The sequence below is a fragment of the Globicephala melas genome, chromosome 19 (assembly GCF_963455315.2).
Source record: "Globicephala melas chromosome 19, mGloMel1.2, whole genome shotgun sequence".
Taxonomy (NCBI): Eukaryota; Metazoa; Chordata; class Mammalia; order Artiodactyla; family Delphinidae; genus Globicephala; species Globicephala melas.
Window position 1 is genome coordinate 18,271,896 of NC_083332.1, and position 15,112 is coordinate 18,287,007.

General features: G+C 36.7%; 1 protein-coding gene across 3 annotated transcripts in view; it reads right to left on the reverse strand.

The window, feature by feature from the left end:
* Window positions 1-3,904: 3,904 nt before the first annotated feature.
* The window catches only part of ZNF507 (zinc finger protein 507), a 47,972-nt gene continuing 36,764 nt past the window's right edge, over window positions 3,905-15,112 (reverse strand). Inside the window, exons 6-8 of one of the 3 annotated variants that reach the window (XM_060289271.2) lie at window positions 8,763-8,897; window positions 8,496-8,626; window positions 3,905-4,532 (exon numbers count right to left, since the gene is read on the reverse strand). In XM_060289271.2, coding sequence (XP_060145254.1) covers window positions 4,408-4,532; window positions 8,496-8,626; window positions 8,763-8,897 — 391 coding nt within the window. In that variant the 3' untranslated portion in view covers window positions 3,905-4,407. Of the gene's footprint in view, window positions 8,627-8,762; window positions 8,898-15,112 lie in introns of all 3 variants that reach the window. The other 2 variants (XM_060289270.2, XM_030874501.2) reach the window with 2 other exon arrangements.

A 15,112-nucleotide genomic window follows, 5' to 3' on the forward strand; every position in this document is an offset into this window, starting at 1 on the left:
GATTTTATCTTTGGCCGTTCTGCCGTTTTCCGACCTGGTCATAAGTCTCCTCGGTGAAACTAGCAGAGCTACATCCCAGGCCCACAGGACAGCACCCCATATGAAGAGGCTGGCTTTAGGGCTGGACTGCAGGTATGCTTCAGAATTAGGATTGCTCTGCACCCGAGTCCTGCAGGTGAAACAGTCCTTGTGCGATGGTTAGAAGACTGAGTTCCGTGTGAGAGCTTTGCATGGTCAGAGCCAGGCCATTTCTCACCGTTTCCAAGAACTGTTACCTTTCCCTAATGGTCCAGTGCATGGCACTCAATCCTGTATAGTTAGCGGCTGATTATACTGAGCGTATACAATTTGAAATACCATTCTCTCTCCTTGGGCCTAAGTTTTGCCAATGCTGCCCGCTCATCAGCTGATTTAGGGAAAGGGCCATTTTCACATAGTCCTTAATGGCGGTTTATAGGTGTGAGAGAATGATTATATGAACTTAATGTGATGGTAACAGGGTAATGTTCTGACACTTTCTCCCAGGCTGTTGTCTTTTTAGATGTGACATGAATTGTATACAATATTCTAGGTACCAGGTTTGTCTTTTTTGGGTATATTTTAAGAGATACGATATTTTGTTGCGAGTATCCTTCCTCAAAACACAAAGCAGTATGGCTCTTAGAGTCCTTTCCAAGGCTGTAACACGTAGCTTTGATACCATGATTTATAAGGGCGTTTAATGCGTCCCTGCCCCCAGCACACACAGTGAGTGCTCAAACCATGATAGGAACCACTGTTTGAGCTCACAGATGGCCAGGCCTTTTATACACATGGTTGCTGATCTTCACAACAACCCTACAAGGTTTAAGTATTACCACCTGTTTTACTGATGCAGAAACTGAGGCTCAAAAAAAGGTTGAATGCCTTACTCAAGGTCACATGGCTTCGAACCAACACCATCCAGAACTGTCAGAACTCAACTAGGTATCTTACAGACGATCTTCTCATTTAGTCCACATAACTCTCTGAGGTTGGTATTATAAAATCAATTTCACATTTCAGAAAATAGAAGACATAACTGAACTTACAAGAGGTTCAAAAAGGTAAAGCCAAACTATATTTCAAACCAGCTGAGGTAGCAAAATACCCACTCAGTGTGCAGCTGGCAGGCCGTCCACCACCCATGTCCTCCCCTTGCTTCAGATGGGACACAGTGACCGCTTTCCCGTTAGGAAGATCCACACTTTTTTCCTGTGATTACAAAATGAGTTTTAAAAAGTGTCACATAGTACACTGGAGCCTCTTTATCAGCATTTGCACACGGAGCACAGGGGTGCTCCAGCTGGGCACAGATTCTGAAGGGCCTCATTTTTAGTTTTTTAACCTACAGGGTGATACCCTGCATGGATTCCAATCTTAGCATTATGGAAAGGCACGACCTCACCAGTTGTATTCTCATGCTTCATATGGAGAAGGGCTTGGAAAATGAAGATAACTTGGAAACCGCTGGTTTCCTCCAATTATTTAATTATTCCAGCATAACTATTTTTTGTAGAATGTGAGCTGTAGAGATCAGAAATAAATACAGCTTATGATCTGAACTGTATCCTGCTGTACTTTTTCTCACTAGCCTGAAACAGAATTTTCTAACACCTTTTGTGGTTGGAAATACTAAGTTTAAACGGGATTGCAGATATAAACAAAAAAGAGCAAGATGTAGATTGATGTGTCTGTTTCAGTAAAATGCAGCCACATTATTGCTGAAGTATGGATACTAAAATTAATAAAATGACAAGTAGAAAAAACCCAGAAATCTGGAGATGTGCACTAAGCCTTTAAATAACATCAGGTACTAATAAAAGACCTGAAAAATGAATAACTTGTTTTATTTTGTTGAGGGTCTCTTCAGGTCATAATTTTCTATTGTGTACATATTTAAGATGACATACTTTATTAATAACTCAACATTTTACAATTACTGATACCAGTGGCAATGACATGGACAATTATTCTTAATTTTTCCTTTTAACAGAGGATAAAGCTGAGAAATTAGAAAGATAAAATAGTTAGGTCTATTTTATCAGCTCATGGTCAAGGATTCATTATTTTCTGATCTGTGTAAATATAACTCCGTCCACCTAACACATCATGTCCTTTTCAAGCCAAGGCCCCATCTACGTCAGCATTATCATGGAAGTATCTGTCTTACATTCAGTTTTGCAAACTGTTCCTGAATGGTGCCTTTACTCTCTGGATTAAGTGACACAACTGGTGTAAACGTGGTTGAGTTAGGAAACAAAACAACACCAACATCTTATGATTTTGTTCTATAATGGTAAGAATTTATATTAGATGCCTAAAATTAAACTTTTAATTCAAAGGAAGATCTACTAGAATCAACTTTCGCAAGGCAAACAATTTAAACAGGAATTACTCATATTGGGAAAAAAAAATCGATAAAAACCAAGTATGTCATAATCTTACAAACACTTTATGGTCTAAATGAGAAAACTGGATGCAGTATATTAATGTACCACCAGAAAAATGAGGTCTACAGTCCCCCAACACAACACACAAACCAGATTTTGCTGCACATCTAGGACTCTGGAAATGGTTTAAGCATCTTACAGTCATTTGAATTCTAAGATATAAACCAAAACATACTATCTATTGTATGGCATCAATTAAAAACAGAAACTCACTCTGAGAATTTATAGGGCCAAAAATGTTCATTTTACATCTTTGCTGCTTGATTCGGAAGAATCTATGTAGGCGAATACTGTGACTTTTTCTTAATCTGCCAATTTAGTCAACAGTTCTACATCAAAGCCAACTACAACCGCCACCCAACCCCAGAATCTGATTTTAGACTCAGACAAGTTATTCATTATAAAGAGGTGTGTCTAAGACTTTTCTTTATATCCTGGATTATGCAAGTCAATGGTCACCGCAGTTGAGTGGATTAGCTGCCACGGTTACCTCCCAACCGCAGTTAGATATGCCGGTGGCATGACCACATCACAGAAAGGGTGAAGCAGAGAGGGTACCATCAGCACCATAAGGTTGTCAGGAGGAAAACAATACTTTTTAAAAGCGGCATTATTTATTATTTAATTATGTTGTTATTTTAAACATTGTGTTTGGCTTTAAGTAGTGGAGATGTTGAAATAGGTTAAGTCATAAATTATGGGTAGGGCTGTAGAAGAACAGGAGACGAAATAATATATTTATAAAATAATGCTATATAAGGCTTTCTTTATAAGAAGCTTTTTTTTCCTGGGAGCTTTAAAGCACAGATCATACCATTGTTCTAGGTCACAGGTCAGCAAACTCTATCAAACGATTTACTATTAAGCAGATAGTAAATAGTTTGGGCTTTGTGGTGCATACAGTCTTTGTAACAACTTCTCAGTGCTGCTGTTGTACCTCAAAAATAGCCATATACAGTATGTAAATGACTGGGTGTGGCTGTGTTCCAATAAAACTATTTACAAAAATGGATGGCAGGCCAGATTTGAAACAAGGGCTGTCAGTTTACTAATCCTTCTTCTATACCACCATTGTCCAACAGAAATACGATGTGAGCCACATATGCAATTTAAAATTTTATAGTAGCTACACAGAAAACCAGGTGAAATTAATTTTAATATTATTTAACCCAAAATATCCCAAATATCATTTCAACAACCAATATAAAATACATTAATGCGATACTTTTTTAAAAAATGATGTCTTCAGAACTGTTGTATATTATACACTTAGCATCCTAGTCATATTGCAAGTGCTCAACAGCCGCATGTGGCTGGTGGCTACCAAACTGCACATGTTCTGGATCTTTCATGCTGAGATTTCTACAACTGTCCAGAGGTTAGTGACGGTTTTGGGATTTGGCTCTTAAAAGATAGGACATAATTATGTTGCCCCTGGGGAGACAGGACAAGTTAAAGCTTTTGGGGAGAAATATTTGGCCTCAGACACTCGCAGCCGAGGTAGCCCAGGATTCTAGGGCACAAATGTGTAACTAGACCAATGATACAGTCAGATGATGTTAGCTTCACTTGCCAATGCAACGGATCAATGCAAGTGCAAAATGCTAACTGCCGTTAAGAGAGCTACTTTAGCAGTTTGAATACATCAGAATTTAAAGCGTATAAGGATGTGATTTGGAAGATAAAGTGAAGAACTGTGTAGCAAGGAGAAAAACTACAAAATTAGATTGAATTTTTTAAAAAAATTTTTTATTTATTTATTTTTGACTGTGTTGGGTCTTCATTGCTGTGCGTGGGCTTTCTCCAGTTGCAGTGAGCGGGGGCTACTCTTCGTTGTGGTTTGTGGGCTTCTCATAGCAGTGGCTTCTCTTGCTGTGGAGCACGGGCTCTAGGCGCGGGCTCAGTAGTTGTGGCTCGTTGGCTCTAGAGTGCAGGTTCAGTAGTTGTGGCACGTGGGCTTAGTTGCTCTGAGGCACGTGGGATCTTCCCGGACCAGGGGTTGAAGCCATGTCCCCTGCATTGGCAGGTGGATTCGTAACCACTGCGCCACCAGGAGAGTTCCTAGATTGAATTTTTTAAAAGATTAAAACAATCTAAATGCTTTTTCAATTACCTTTGTGTAACAGAGTTTAATGCTAGTCATCAATAGTTTAACATGTTACCAAAGGGTAATCATAAGCCTTAGTTTAAGCCTGGGGAAGTTCTTCATTATTTAAATCCAAATTTCTAAGTGATTAAATCAACATTTCCAAAATAAGAATGGATATAACTTTTTGTTAATAAAACTTAGAGGCAAGTGTTTTTAACAAAAAATTTATTACCAAAATACAATATTAAAGTCAATACATGACAAACTTCTGTAAAGCAAAATAAATTATTCTAACATTGTACAGTATTTCCAAAGGTAGTTAAAGTAGCGCTAAGACCTTGCTTCACTGTTTGTTGAACAGATAAACTGTTCTACCATGAAAATAATCCTAGAGTTTTAGGCATTAAGGCATGCAGCTTGATGTGCAGGATAATTTTACAAAATGCAAATCATCCTATTTTAATAAGATACAGTGTCAGAATTAACTGTAGTCTTTACATGTCAGTGTTCCAGAAATTTTTAGACTTTGGCTATAGAAGCAATGCCATAGTGTTACACAATACTTATTTCTTAAAAAAATACATGTATTCATGTCCATGAATATCAAACTCAAATCTCTATTAAATATATTTTATAGAATATTACTTAGAGCACCTTGCTGTACAATAAAAAAAGATTAAATAAGTGTCTATGAAAACTAAAAATATAATAAGTCTCAAAAGAGAAGCCTGCTTGTCTTTGTCAAGCCAAGTACACTGCAGGAAGATACAATGTAAACATAGGTGCCCACCATTTGCTTTGTGAGAAAAGACAAAGAAAATAATAACAAAGCCACTGATAGCTACCTCAAATAGATGAAAGATCTAGAATAAAGGCTTCAGTCAGTGTCACTACACTGCACTGGCTGGACACAGAACTTGAAGTCTACAGGTCAAGTGGAATATAGGCATAGTACTGTTAGAACACTGGGGATACCAACCATATTCTGGATTATTAGAGAAAGAGAGAAAATGATAGAGCCCTGAAAAAGTATTATTTATAATGATCAGAATGCATCATCTTCCCCCTCCCCACCTTTGCCTTATCCAGTAAGTGTTTTAAAAACTATTTTCACTGTCAAATCTTAGAATTGTAAGTGTTCAGAGGGGAAAACAAATACTGAGCATTACATGGCAAAAGATCTAGTACCAGTAAATGTTATTCCTATAAAGGAATTCTTGCTGATTATTTTAATATCTATTCTATAATTAAAATTGCATATTTAGTCTTCATCGTATTCAATTGTTCTTAGTGGGGAGGGTTAACTTAAGGCTTGCCTCAAAACCATAATGGGAAGGTACACAACATCCTTGGTATATGGTTCCTCCTATAGGCCAAGAGAAAGCTTTTGAAGATATTTTAGGCTGGGAGCAGATGAATATTTAAAGACTTTTGAACTTCTGGGTTAATTTTTTCCCATGAGCTAGGGAAAGTTTAAATTCATGATTCCAAATGGCAAATTTAACAGTCAATGGAAGTAGTTTAAGGAAATGAAGAAAGTTAATTTAAAAATACACTGTTGAAATTTTGGGAATGTTTTTTGGTTACTAGTATTTTCCAAATGATTATATAAAATTAAAGCCAAGGAAAATTTATAAAACAAAAACTCTTCTAAGGTTGTTAATTTTCAGAATAATAGATTTTTATAAAGAAACATTGAGTCAGAGCTACCAGTAATGAAAAAACTAAGTGGGAACAATATAGTTAATAATGGAACCATTTAAAAGTTTATTTTTGAATTTGAAATGAAATATAACTTTTAATTCTGAAAACAGGAGAAAATGAGAAAACCCACTGCATGTGGATTTGCGGAATATAGTTTAGTATATATGAATTCATTTTCTCTTTTAAAAACCAGATACCAGAAATGGATTAACTTTCACAAATAAACTAAAGCTACGTAAATTAAAGAGTTGCAAAGTTACAATCAACTCTGTTTGTTCAAATATCATCATCAAATTAGATTTTAAAAAGCAAAGCAACAAAACAAAACAAAACAAAAACACGCAAATCAGACAGTATTTCAGGTTACCTGGCCCCCCTTAAATAGTTCCTAATGCTATCTGAAAAATGTTAATTCATTCGATTCATACCTGGACTTTGGGAAGAGAATTCTTTTCCTAAAATGTGCCTATAGAGTATCCTATTCAAGAAATTCTGTTTTCGATGTTTTCTAAGCTTTATGAGAGGCACAGCCTCAGCTCTAGAAGATGTTAGAGTCAAGTTCATAAAGAGCACCGTGAAGACGGTGCACCGCGTGGTGCACCGGCCGCCTTTTGACTTGTAGGCAGAACTGACATTAACAGAACAATGCATACGTAAATGATCAGAACTACAAAAGCAAACCCCAAAAACCCTGCTCTCTTCACTCTTTGAAATACACTGTAATACAAATGTGTAATTAATGAGAAGATTACATCTATTTGATGGCAAGTTTTAGTTGGCTTCCCATGTGTCCTATTGCACACCAATAAAATACAATTTCCTGGATAGGAGAAACCCAAATAGTTTTTGTTTGTTATTAAACGTTTTATAAACAACCTGAATTTTTACTACATTTTAGCCACATTTGGTTGTATCTCTTATGCTAAGTATAACTAAATAGAAAGCTCCAGGAAGTAAAATCTCAATAGTAGTACTCATTTTAAGGGGCTTTTGAATTTCATTCCTCTTCCCACAAATGTTTTTTATTTAACAGTTCAACCTACTTCCAAGGTCTGATAAGCAAATGCAATTTTTCCTACTTTGTTGTTTTTAGACAACAAGCTTGGTCTAGTTTAGAAGAGTGGATAAGAAGGCCTATGTAACTATTGAGAAGCTGCAGTGTTCCATCAACACTCTGAAAAGAACCTCTGAGAAGTGCACTGTGCTCAACCAGTCACCATTTTTATGAACCTTGAGATTTGGTTTGAGGCTGGTGGGAATTCACCTCTTTCCTCCTTTGCCCACAAGACATTCACTGTAAATTTAAGACAATAATTTCCTTTGTAAACGCCTGTTTACAATCTAGATTTGGATTTAGAGGTCTCTCTTCTTTTTTCTTTCTAAAGAGTAAAGTAATATATCTCAGATTGAGTATATGATTTGTTCCTATCAATCTGGCTAAAGATTTAGGTTGATCATCTCAAAGCCCTGTAATGATCTTTTCCTTCCATTGTTGATACCAAAAAACCCTCAGACACGTGCCTCCCATTTCTCACAAGAGGGTTGTCATTCATGTCAAAATTGAGAAGGAAGAAAATTAAGCTCTGCTTAAGATTGTGACACTTTCATAACAGTAAGTTTTAGAATAGTTCCTGAAAAGCCCTTTCTTAACTCTTTTGCTTGCATTTCTACACTATAACAAGCTTTTAATAATAAATACACTTAAACTAACAGGTAACAGAGGGTTATTATAAGAGTACATCTTTGCTGCCTCAACCCACTTCTCCTCACTCAAAATGCTTAAATATTATCACCCCTTATCCATTTGGAATTCCTTTTATTACATTACAAATTTCGTTCCAAAGTCACACCTGTCATTTCTTCAAAAATCACACCAACTATTTCTTCTGTGCCTAGTAAGTTACTGGACAGCACAAAGGGCAAACTGTGGTTTAAAGGATTCCTCTTCTGCTGTTTTCCTCTTCTGCTGTTTTCCTCTTCAGATAACTATTCCACCTAATTTGTGTTTAGAGTTGTGTTGTGGTCCTTATTTAGGATGATGTTTACAATTTCACCCTCATGCTCCTTCATATGATCCAAAAGATTTTCTTTGCTGGTAGACTCAAAACCACAAATACAACAACAGAAGAGTAAAACGCAATACTCCACGCCAGGAGGGGCCAGACTGGAGTTTTTTTCTAAACTATATGAGGTATTACTTGTAGGGTTTAGTTTCTCATTCTCGTTGGTACCTACGACTTCACTGGGAGCCTGGGAAATCAGCTCTGAGGATGACACCAAATTTTCTGAACTTCCAGTGAGAGAATCGGCTCCTTCTTCACTGCTGTTTAACACAGTCTTTCCGGAGGATTTCCCCTGAACTCTTAAAAACAAAAGAAAACACATCAAACCTTGAGTTGGTTATAATGCAGACTAGTAGACTTAATCCTAACTTTATATATAATGCATATATAATTATAAACAATAACCTATTTATATATAACAGTAAGATCAAATACCTGCCACTTTGTGAAATTGCATCATTAATAGCCTTGTTTACTTGTTCATAGTTATAATTTTGGTCACTGGCGTGCTTCCACATATGAGACTTCAAAGAAGGAGGATGGCTGCATACATACCCACACAAAGAGCATCTGAAAGATAGATATGAAGTAAATCAGATGATCCCATATCATTTTTAGTAATTACAATGATTCTGTAACAATTATTAAATTTATTCTCCTGAAGACTTATTAGATATCACATTTCACTGAATCTAAGATGCCACTGATTATAAGAGACATACTGATTTCAGAGGCTAAAATGTCCTAGGGTGGATATCTCAGCATCAATGAAATAAAGTATTTTACATTATAAAGAATTTATAAGAATCAGGACAACATCCCAAATTACTTTAGCTATTACAGTATTTGGAAAGATTTCTAATATAGTAATATGAAAAATCTTTGCTCTATATTATTTAACAACACCCACATACACAAATACACAAAATCAGTACTCTATACCGCTCTATTTCTTAAGAAAGCAGGAAAGAATTAAGTAATTTTCAACATGAACTCTGTGCTTACTTACAGATTCACAGAAAATGTAAGTAGTCCTGAAATGCTTCAACAATTTAGATTTCATAAGTAAAACAAATAATTAATAATCTTAAAGTTTCTATTCAAAATAATAGTTGTTTCACATAATTGGGTATCCTTTGTAAAATCTGAACTGAATGAAGTAGTTAAAAAAAAGTAACGGACTATTTTTCAGAGCATGTTTAAGGTTTACTCACTCTCTCCCCTGCATACAGTTCCTCCTATTATTAACATCTTGCATCAGTGTGGAATATTTGTTACACTTGATGAAACAATATTGATATATTATTAACTAGAGTCTACAGTTTACATTAAGGGCTCACTGTGTTGTACACTTCTATGTATGTTAATAAATGCATTATGCCATGAATCTATCATTATAATATCATGCTGAATAATTTCCCAACCCTAAATATCCTCTGTGCTCCACCTATTCATCCCTCTCTTCCCCCAATCCCTGGGAATCACTGATTCTTTTACTGTCTCCATAGTTTTGCCTTTTCTAGAATGTCACATAATAGTTGGAATCAAACAGTATATAGCCTTTTCAGACTGGTTTCTTTCCCTTTTCCATTCACATTTAAAGTTCCTCCATGTCTTTTCATGGCTTGAGAGCTCTTTTTTCTCCCACCTATCGCTAATTAGTATTACATTGTATGTATGTACTGGTTTGTTTATCCATTTCTCTACTGAAGGACATCTTCTAGCTGCTTCTAAGTTTTGGCAATTATGAATAAAGCTTCTATTAAACATTTATGTGTGGTTTTCGTGTGAGTGTAAGTTTTCATCATTTAGGTAAATACATAAGAGCAGAATTATGTTTATCTTTTTAGGAAAATGAAAAGGTACTTTTAAAAAGACATTTTTATTAAATATTTAATTACAAACTTAACAAAAATCAGGTAACTTACCTGAACTCTTCTTCACAACAAGACAGTCAGCAGAGGGGTAAAAGAACCACTTTGGGATATGCCAGAGAATTCTGTTCTTTTGTTTGTTTGTTTGTTTTGGTGGGGGTGGGGGGCACACCACGAAGCATATGGGATCTTAGTTCCCCCGCCAGGGATTGAACCTGTGCCCCCTGCAGTGGAAGCACGGAGTCTTCACTGCTGGACGTCACAAAAGTCCCAGAACATTCTGTTCTTAGCAAGGTCTATTCTCAGGAGAAATCATTTAACCAGAGCCTAACCTACTGGAGTTTTATCAGAGCATATCTGACTGGAGGGAAGGAAATACCCAACTCCAGCCCACTCCAGCTATCTTGTCTACCAAGGGTTGGGGAGGGAGGGGATTGCAAAGTACAGTTCACAGCCCAGAGACACAGGCTTACTAAAAAACTGAGACCTAGTTATGGACTACAGAACATTTCCTCTCCCCCCACTTTTAACAACCACATTTCTAAAGGCCTATCTACAGCAGTACCTTTTACCCAGTATACCATGCCTGACTATCAAGAAAAAATTACAAGACATACTAAAAGGCAAAAACCAAAGCTGAAGAGACACAGCAAGCAAAGAAACAAGAGTCAGATATAGCAGGATGATGGAATTATCAGACTGGTGATTTAAAACAATTGCAATTAATATCCTAAGAACTCCAATGAATAAAATACACAGCCTGGGAAAACAGATGAGCAATGAAAGCAGAGAGATGGAAATTCTAAGAAAGAACCAAAAAGAAATCAAAAGAGACCAGAACCAAAAAGAGATAAAAAATACATAACAGAAATGAAGAGTGCCTATCATGGGGCCTATTAGTGAACTGGATACATCTGAGGAAAGAATCTCTAAGCTTGAGGATATCTCAATAGATAGAAACCTCCAAGACTAGAAAGCAAACAAAAAAAACGACTGGAAAAAACAGAAAAGAATATACAACCAAAAAAGGGACAATTACAAAAGGTGTAATCTATGTGTAATGGGAATACTAGAAGAAGAGAGAAAGGAACAGAAGAAATACTTTAAACAATAATGACTAGATTCCACATGCAGGACACAATTAAGAGTCTGCACGCTGCAACAAGGAGCCCACATGCTGCAACTAACACCTGGCACAACCAAATAAATAAATACATAAATAAAACAGCAGAAATAAAGACCACCTCAAACAAAAATTGAAATTTGTTGCTAATAGATCTGTCTTGTAAGTAATGTTAAAGAAGTTCTTTAGAGAGAAGGTAAATGATATAGATCAAGAAACTAGGGGGCTTCCTTAGTGGCGCAGTGGTTAAGAATCCGCCTGCCAATGCAGGGGACATGGGTTTGATCTCTGGTCCAGGAAGATCCCACATGCCACAGAGCAACTAAGCCCGTGAGCCACAACTACTGAAGCCCGCACACCTCCAGCCCATGCTCGGCAACGGAGAAGCCACTGCAACGAGAAGCCCACATACTGCAACGAAGAGCGGCCCCCACTTGCACAACTAGTGAAGGTCCGCACGCAGCAATGAAGACCCAACGCAGCCAAAAATAAATAAACAAATCAATTAATTAAAAAAAAAGAAACTTGGATCCACACAAAGGAAAAACATCAGATAAGGTATAAGAAGAATAAAATAAAAGCTTTTATTTATATTTATTAATACAGTTTATTTTAACATCTTTATTGGAGTATAATTGTTTTACAATGGTATGTTAGTTTCTGCTTTATACCAAAGTGAATCAGCTATACATATACATATATGCCTGTATCTCTTCCCTCTTGCATCTCCCTCCCTTCCACCCTCCCTATCCCACCCCTCTAGGTGGTCACAAAGCACGGAGCTGATCTCCCTGTGCTATGTGGCTGCTTCGCACTAGCTATCTATTTTACATTTGGTAGTGTATATATGTCCATGCCACTCTCTCACTTTGTCCCAGCTTACCCTTCCCCCTCCCCGTGTCCTCAAGTCCATTCTCTAGTAGGTCTGCATCTTTACTGCCATCCTGGCCCTAGGTTCTTCATGACCATTATTTATTTATTTCTTAAAGATTCCACATATATGTGTTAGCATATGGTCTTTGTTTTTCTCTTTCGGACTTACTTCGCTCTGTAAGACAGACTCTAGGTCCATCCACCTCATTACAAATAACGCAATTTCGTTTCTTTTTATGACTAATATTCCACTGCATATATGTGCCACATCTTCTTTATCCATTCATCTGTCGATGGACACTTAGGCTGGTTCCATGTCCTGACTATTGTAAACAGAGCTGCAATGAACACTGTGGTACATGACTCTTTTTGAATTATGGTTTGCTCAGGGTATATGTCCAGTAGTGGGATTGCTGGGTCATACGGTAATTCTATTTTTAGTTTTTTAAGGAACCTCCATACTGTTCTCCATAGTGGCTGTATCAATTTACATTCCCACCAACACTGCAAGAGGGTGCCTTTTTCTCTACACCCTCTCCAGCATTTACTGTTTGTAGACTTTTTGATGATGGCCATTCTGACTGGTGTGAGGTGATACCTCAATGTAGTTTTGATTTGCATTTCTCTGATGATTAGTGATGTTGAGCATTCTTTCATGTGTTTGTTGGCAATGTGTATATCTTCTCTGGAGAAATGTCTATTTCAGTCTTCTGCCCATTTTTTTGATTGGGTTGTTTGTTTTTGTGATGTTGAGTTGCACTGAGCTGCTTGTAAATTTTGGAGATTAATCCCTTGTCAGTTGCTTCATTTGCAAATATTTTCTCCCATTCTGAGGGTTGTCTTTTTGTCTTGCTTATAGTTTTCTTTGCTGTGCAAAAACTTTGAAGTTTCATTAGGTCCCATTTGTTTATTTTTGTTTTTATTTCCATTTCTCTAAGAGGTGGGTCAAGAAGGATCTTACTGTGATTTATGTCATAGGGTGTTCTGCCTATATTTTCCTCTAAGAGTTTGATAGTGTCTGGCCTTACCTTTAGGTCTTTAATCCAGTTTGAGTTTATTTTTGTGTATGGTGTTAGGGAGTGTTCTAATTTCATTCTTTCACATGTAGCTGTCCAGTTTTCCCAGCACCACTTATTAAAGAGGCTGTCTTTTCTCCATTGTATATTCTTGCCTCCTTTATCAAAGATAAGGTGACCATATGTGCATGGGTTTATCTCTGGGCTTTCTATCCTCTTCCATTGAGCTATATTTCTGTTTTGGTGCCAGTACCATACTGTCTCGATTACTGTAGCTTTGTAGTATAGTCTGAAGTCAGGGAGCCTGATTCCTCCAGCTCCATTTTTCTTTCTCAAGATTGCTTTGGCAATTCAGGATCTTTTGTGTTTCCATACAAATTGTGAATTTTTTTGTCCTAGTTCTGTGAATAATGCCAGTGGTAGTCTGAGAGGGACTGCATTGAATCTGTAGATTAATTTGGGTAGTATAGTCATTTTCACAATGTTGATTCTTCCAATTCAAGATCATGGTATACCTCTCCACCTACTGGTATCATCTTTAATTTCTTTCATCAGTGTCTTATAGTTTTCTGCATACAGGTCTTTTGTCTCCTTTGGTAGGTTTATTCCTAGGTATTTCATTCTTTTTGTTGCAGTGGTAAATGGGAGTGTTTCCTTAATTTCACTTTCAGATTTTTCATCATTAGTGTATAGGAATGCCAGAGATTTCTGTGCATTAATTTTGTATCCTGCTACTTTAGCAAATGCACTGATTACCTCTAGTAGTTTTCTGGTAGCATCTTTAGGATTGTCTATGTATAGTATCATGTCATCTGCAAACGGTGACTGCTTTATTTCTTTTCTGATTTGCATTGCTTTTATTTCTTTTTCTCCTCTGCCTGCTGTGGCTAAAACTTCCAAAACAATGTTGAATAACAGTGGTGAGAGTGGGCAACCTTGTCTTGTTCCTTATCTTAGTGGAAATGGTTTCAGTTTTTCACCACTGAGGACGATGTTGGCTATGGGTTTATCGTATATGGCATTTATTATGCTGAGGTAAGTTCCCTCTATGCCTACTCTCTGGAGGGTTTTTATCATAAATGGGTGTTGAATTTTGTCGGAAGCTTTTTCTGCATCTATTGAGATGATCATATGGTTTTTATTCTTCAATTTGTTAATATGGTGTATCACATTGATTGATTTGAGTATACTGAAGAATTCTTGCATTCTTGGGATAAACCCCACTTGATCATGGTGTAGGGTCCTTTTAATGTGCTGTTGGATTCTCTTTGCTAGTATCGTTGAGGATTTTTGCATCTATGTTCATCAGTGATATTGGCCTGTAGTTTTCTTTCTTTGTGACATCTTTGTCTGGTTTTGCTATCAGGGTGATGGTGGCCTCGTAGAATGAGTTTGGGAGTGTTCCTCCCTCTGCTATATTTTGGAAGAGTTTGAGAAGGATAGGTGTAAGCTCTTCTCTAAATGTTTGATAGAATTCGCCTGTGAAGCCATCTGGTCCCGGGCTTTGGTTTGTTGGAAGATTTTTAATTACAGTTTCAATTTCAGTGCTTGTGATTGGTCTGTTTATATTTTCTATTTCTTCCTGATTCAGTCTTGGAAGGTTGTGCTTTTCTAAGAATTTGTCCACTTCTTCTAGGTTGTCCATTTTATTGGCATATAGTTGCTTGTAGTAATCTCTCATGATCCTTTGTATTTCTGCAGTGTCAGTTTTTACTTCTCCATTTTCATTTCTAATTCTATTGATTTGAGTCTTCTCCCTTTTTTTCTTGCTGAGTCTGGCTAATGGTTTATCAATTTTGTTTATCTTCTCAAAGAACCAGCGTTTAGTTTTATTGATCTTTGCTATTGTTTCCTTCATTTCTTTTTCATTTATTTCTGATCTGATATTTATGATTTCTT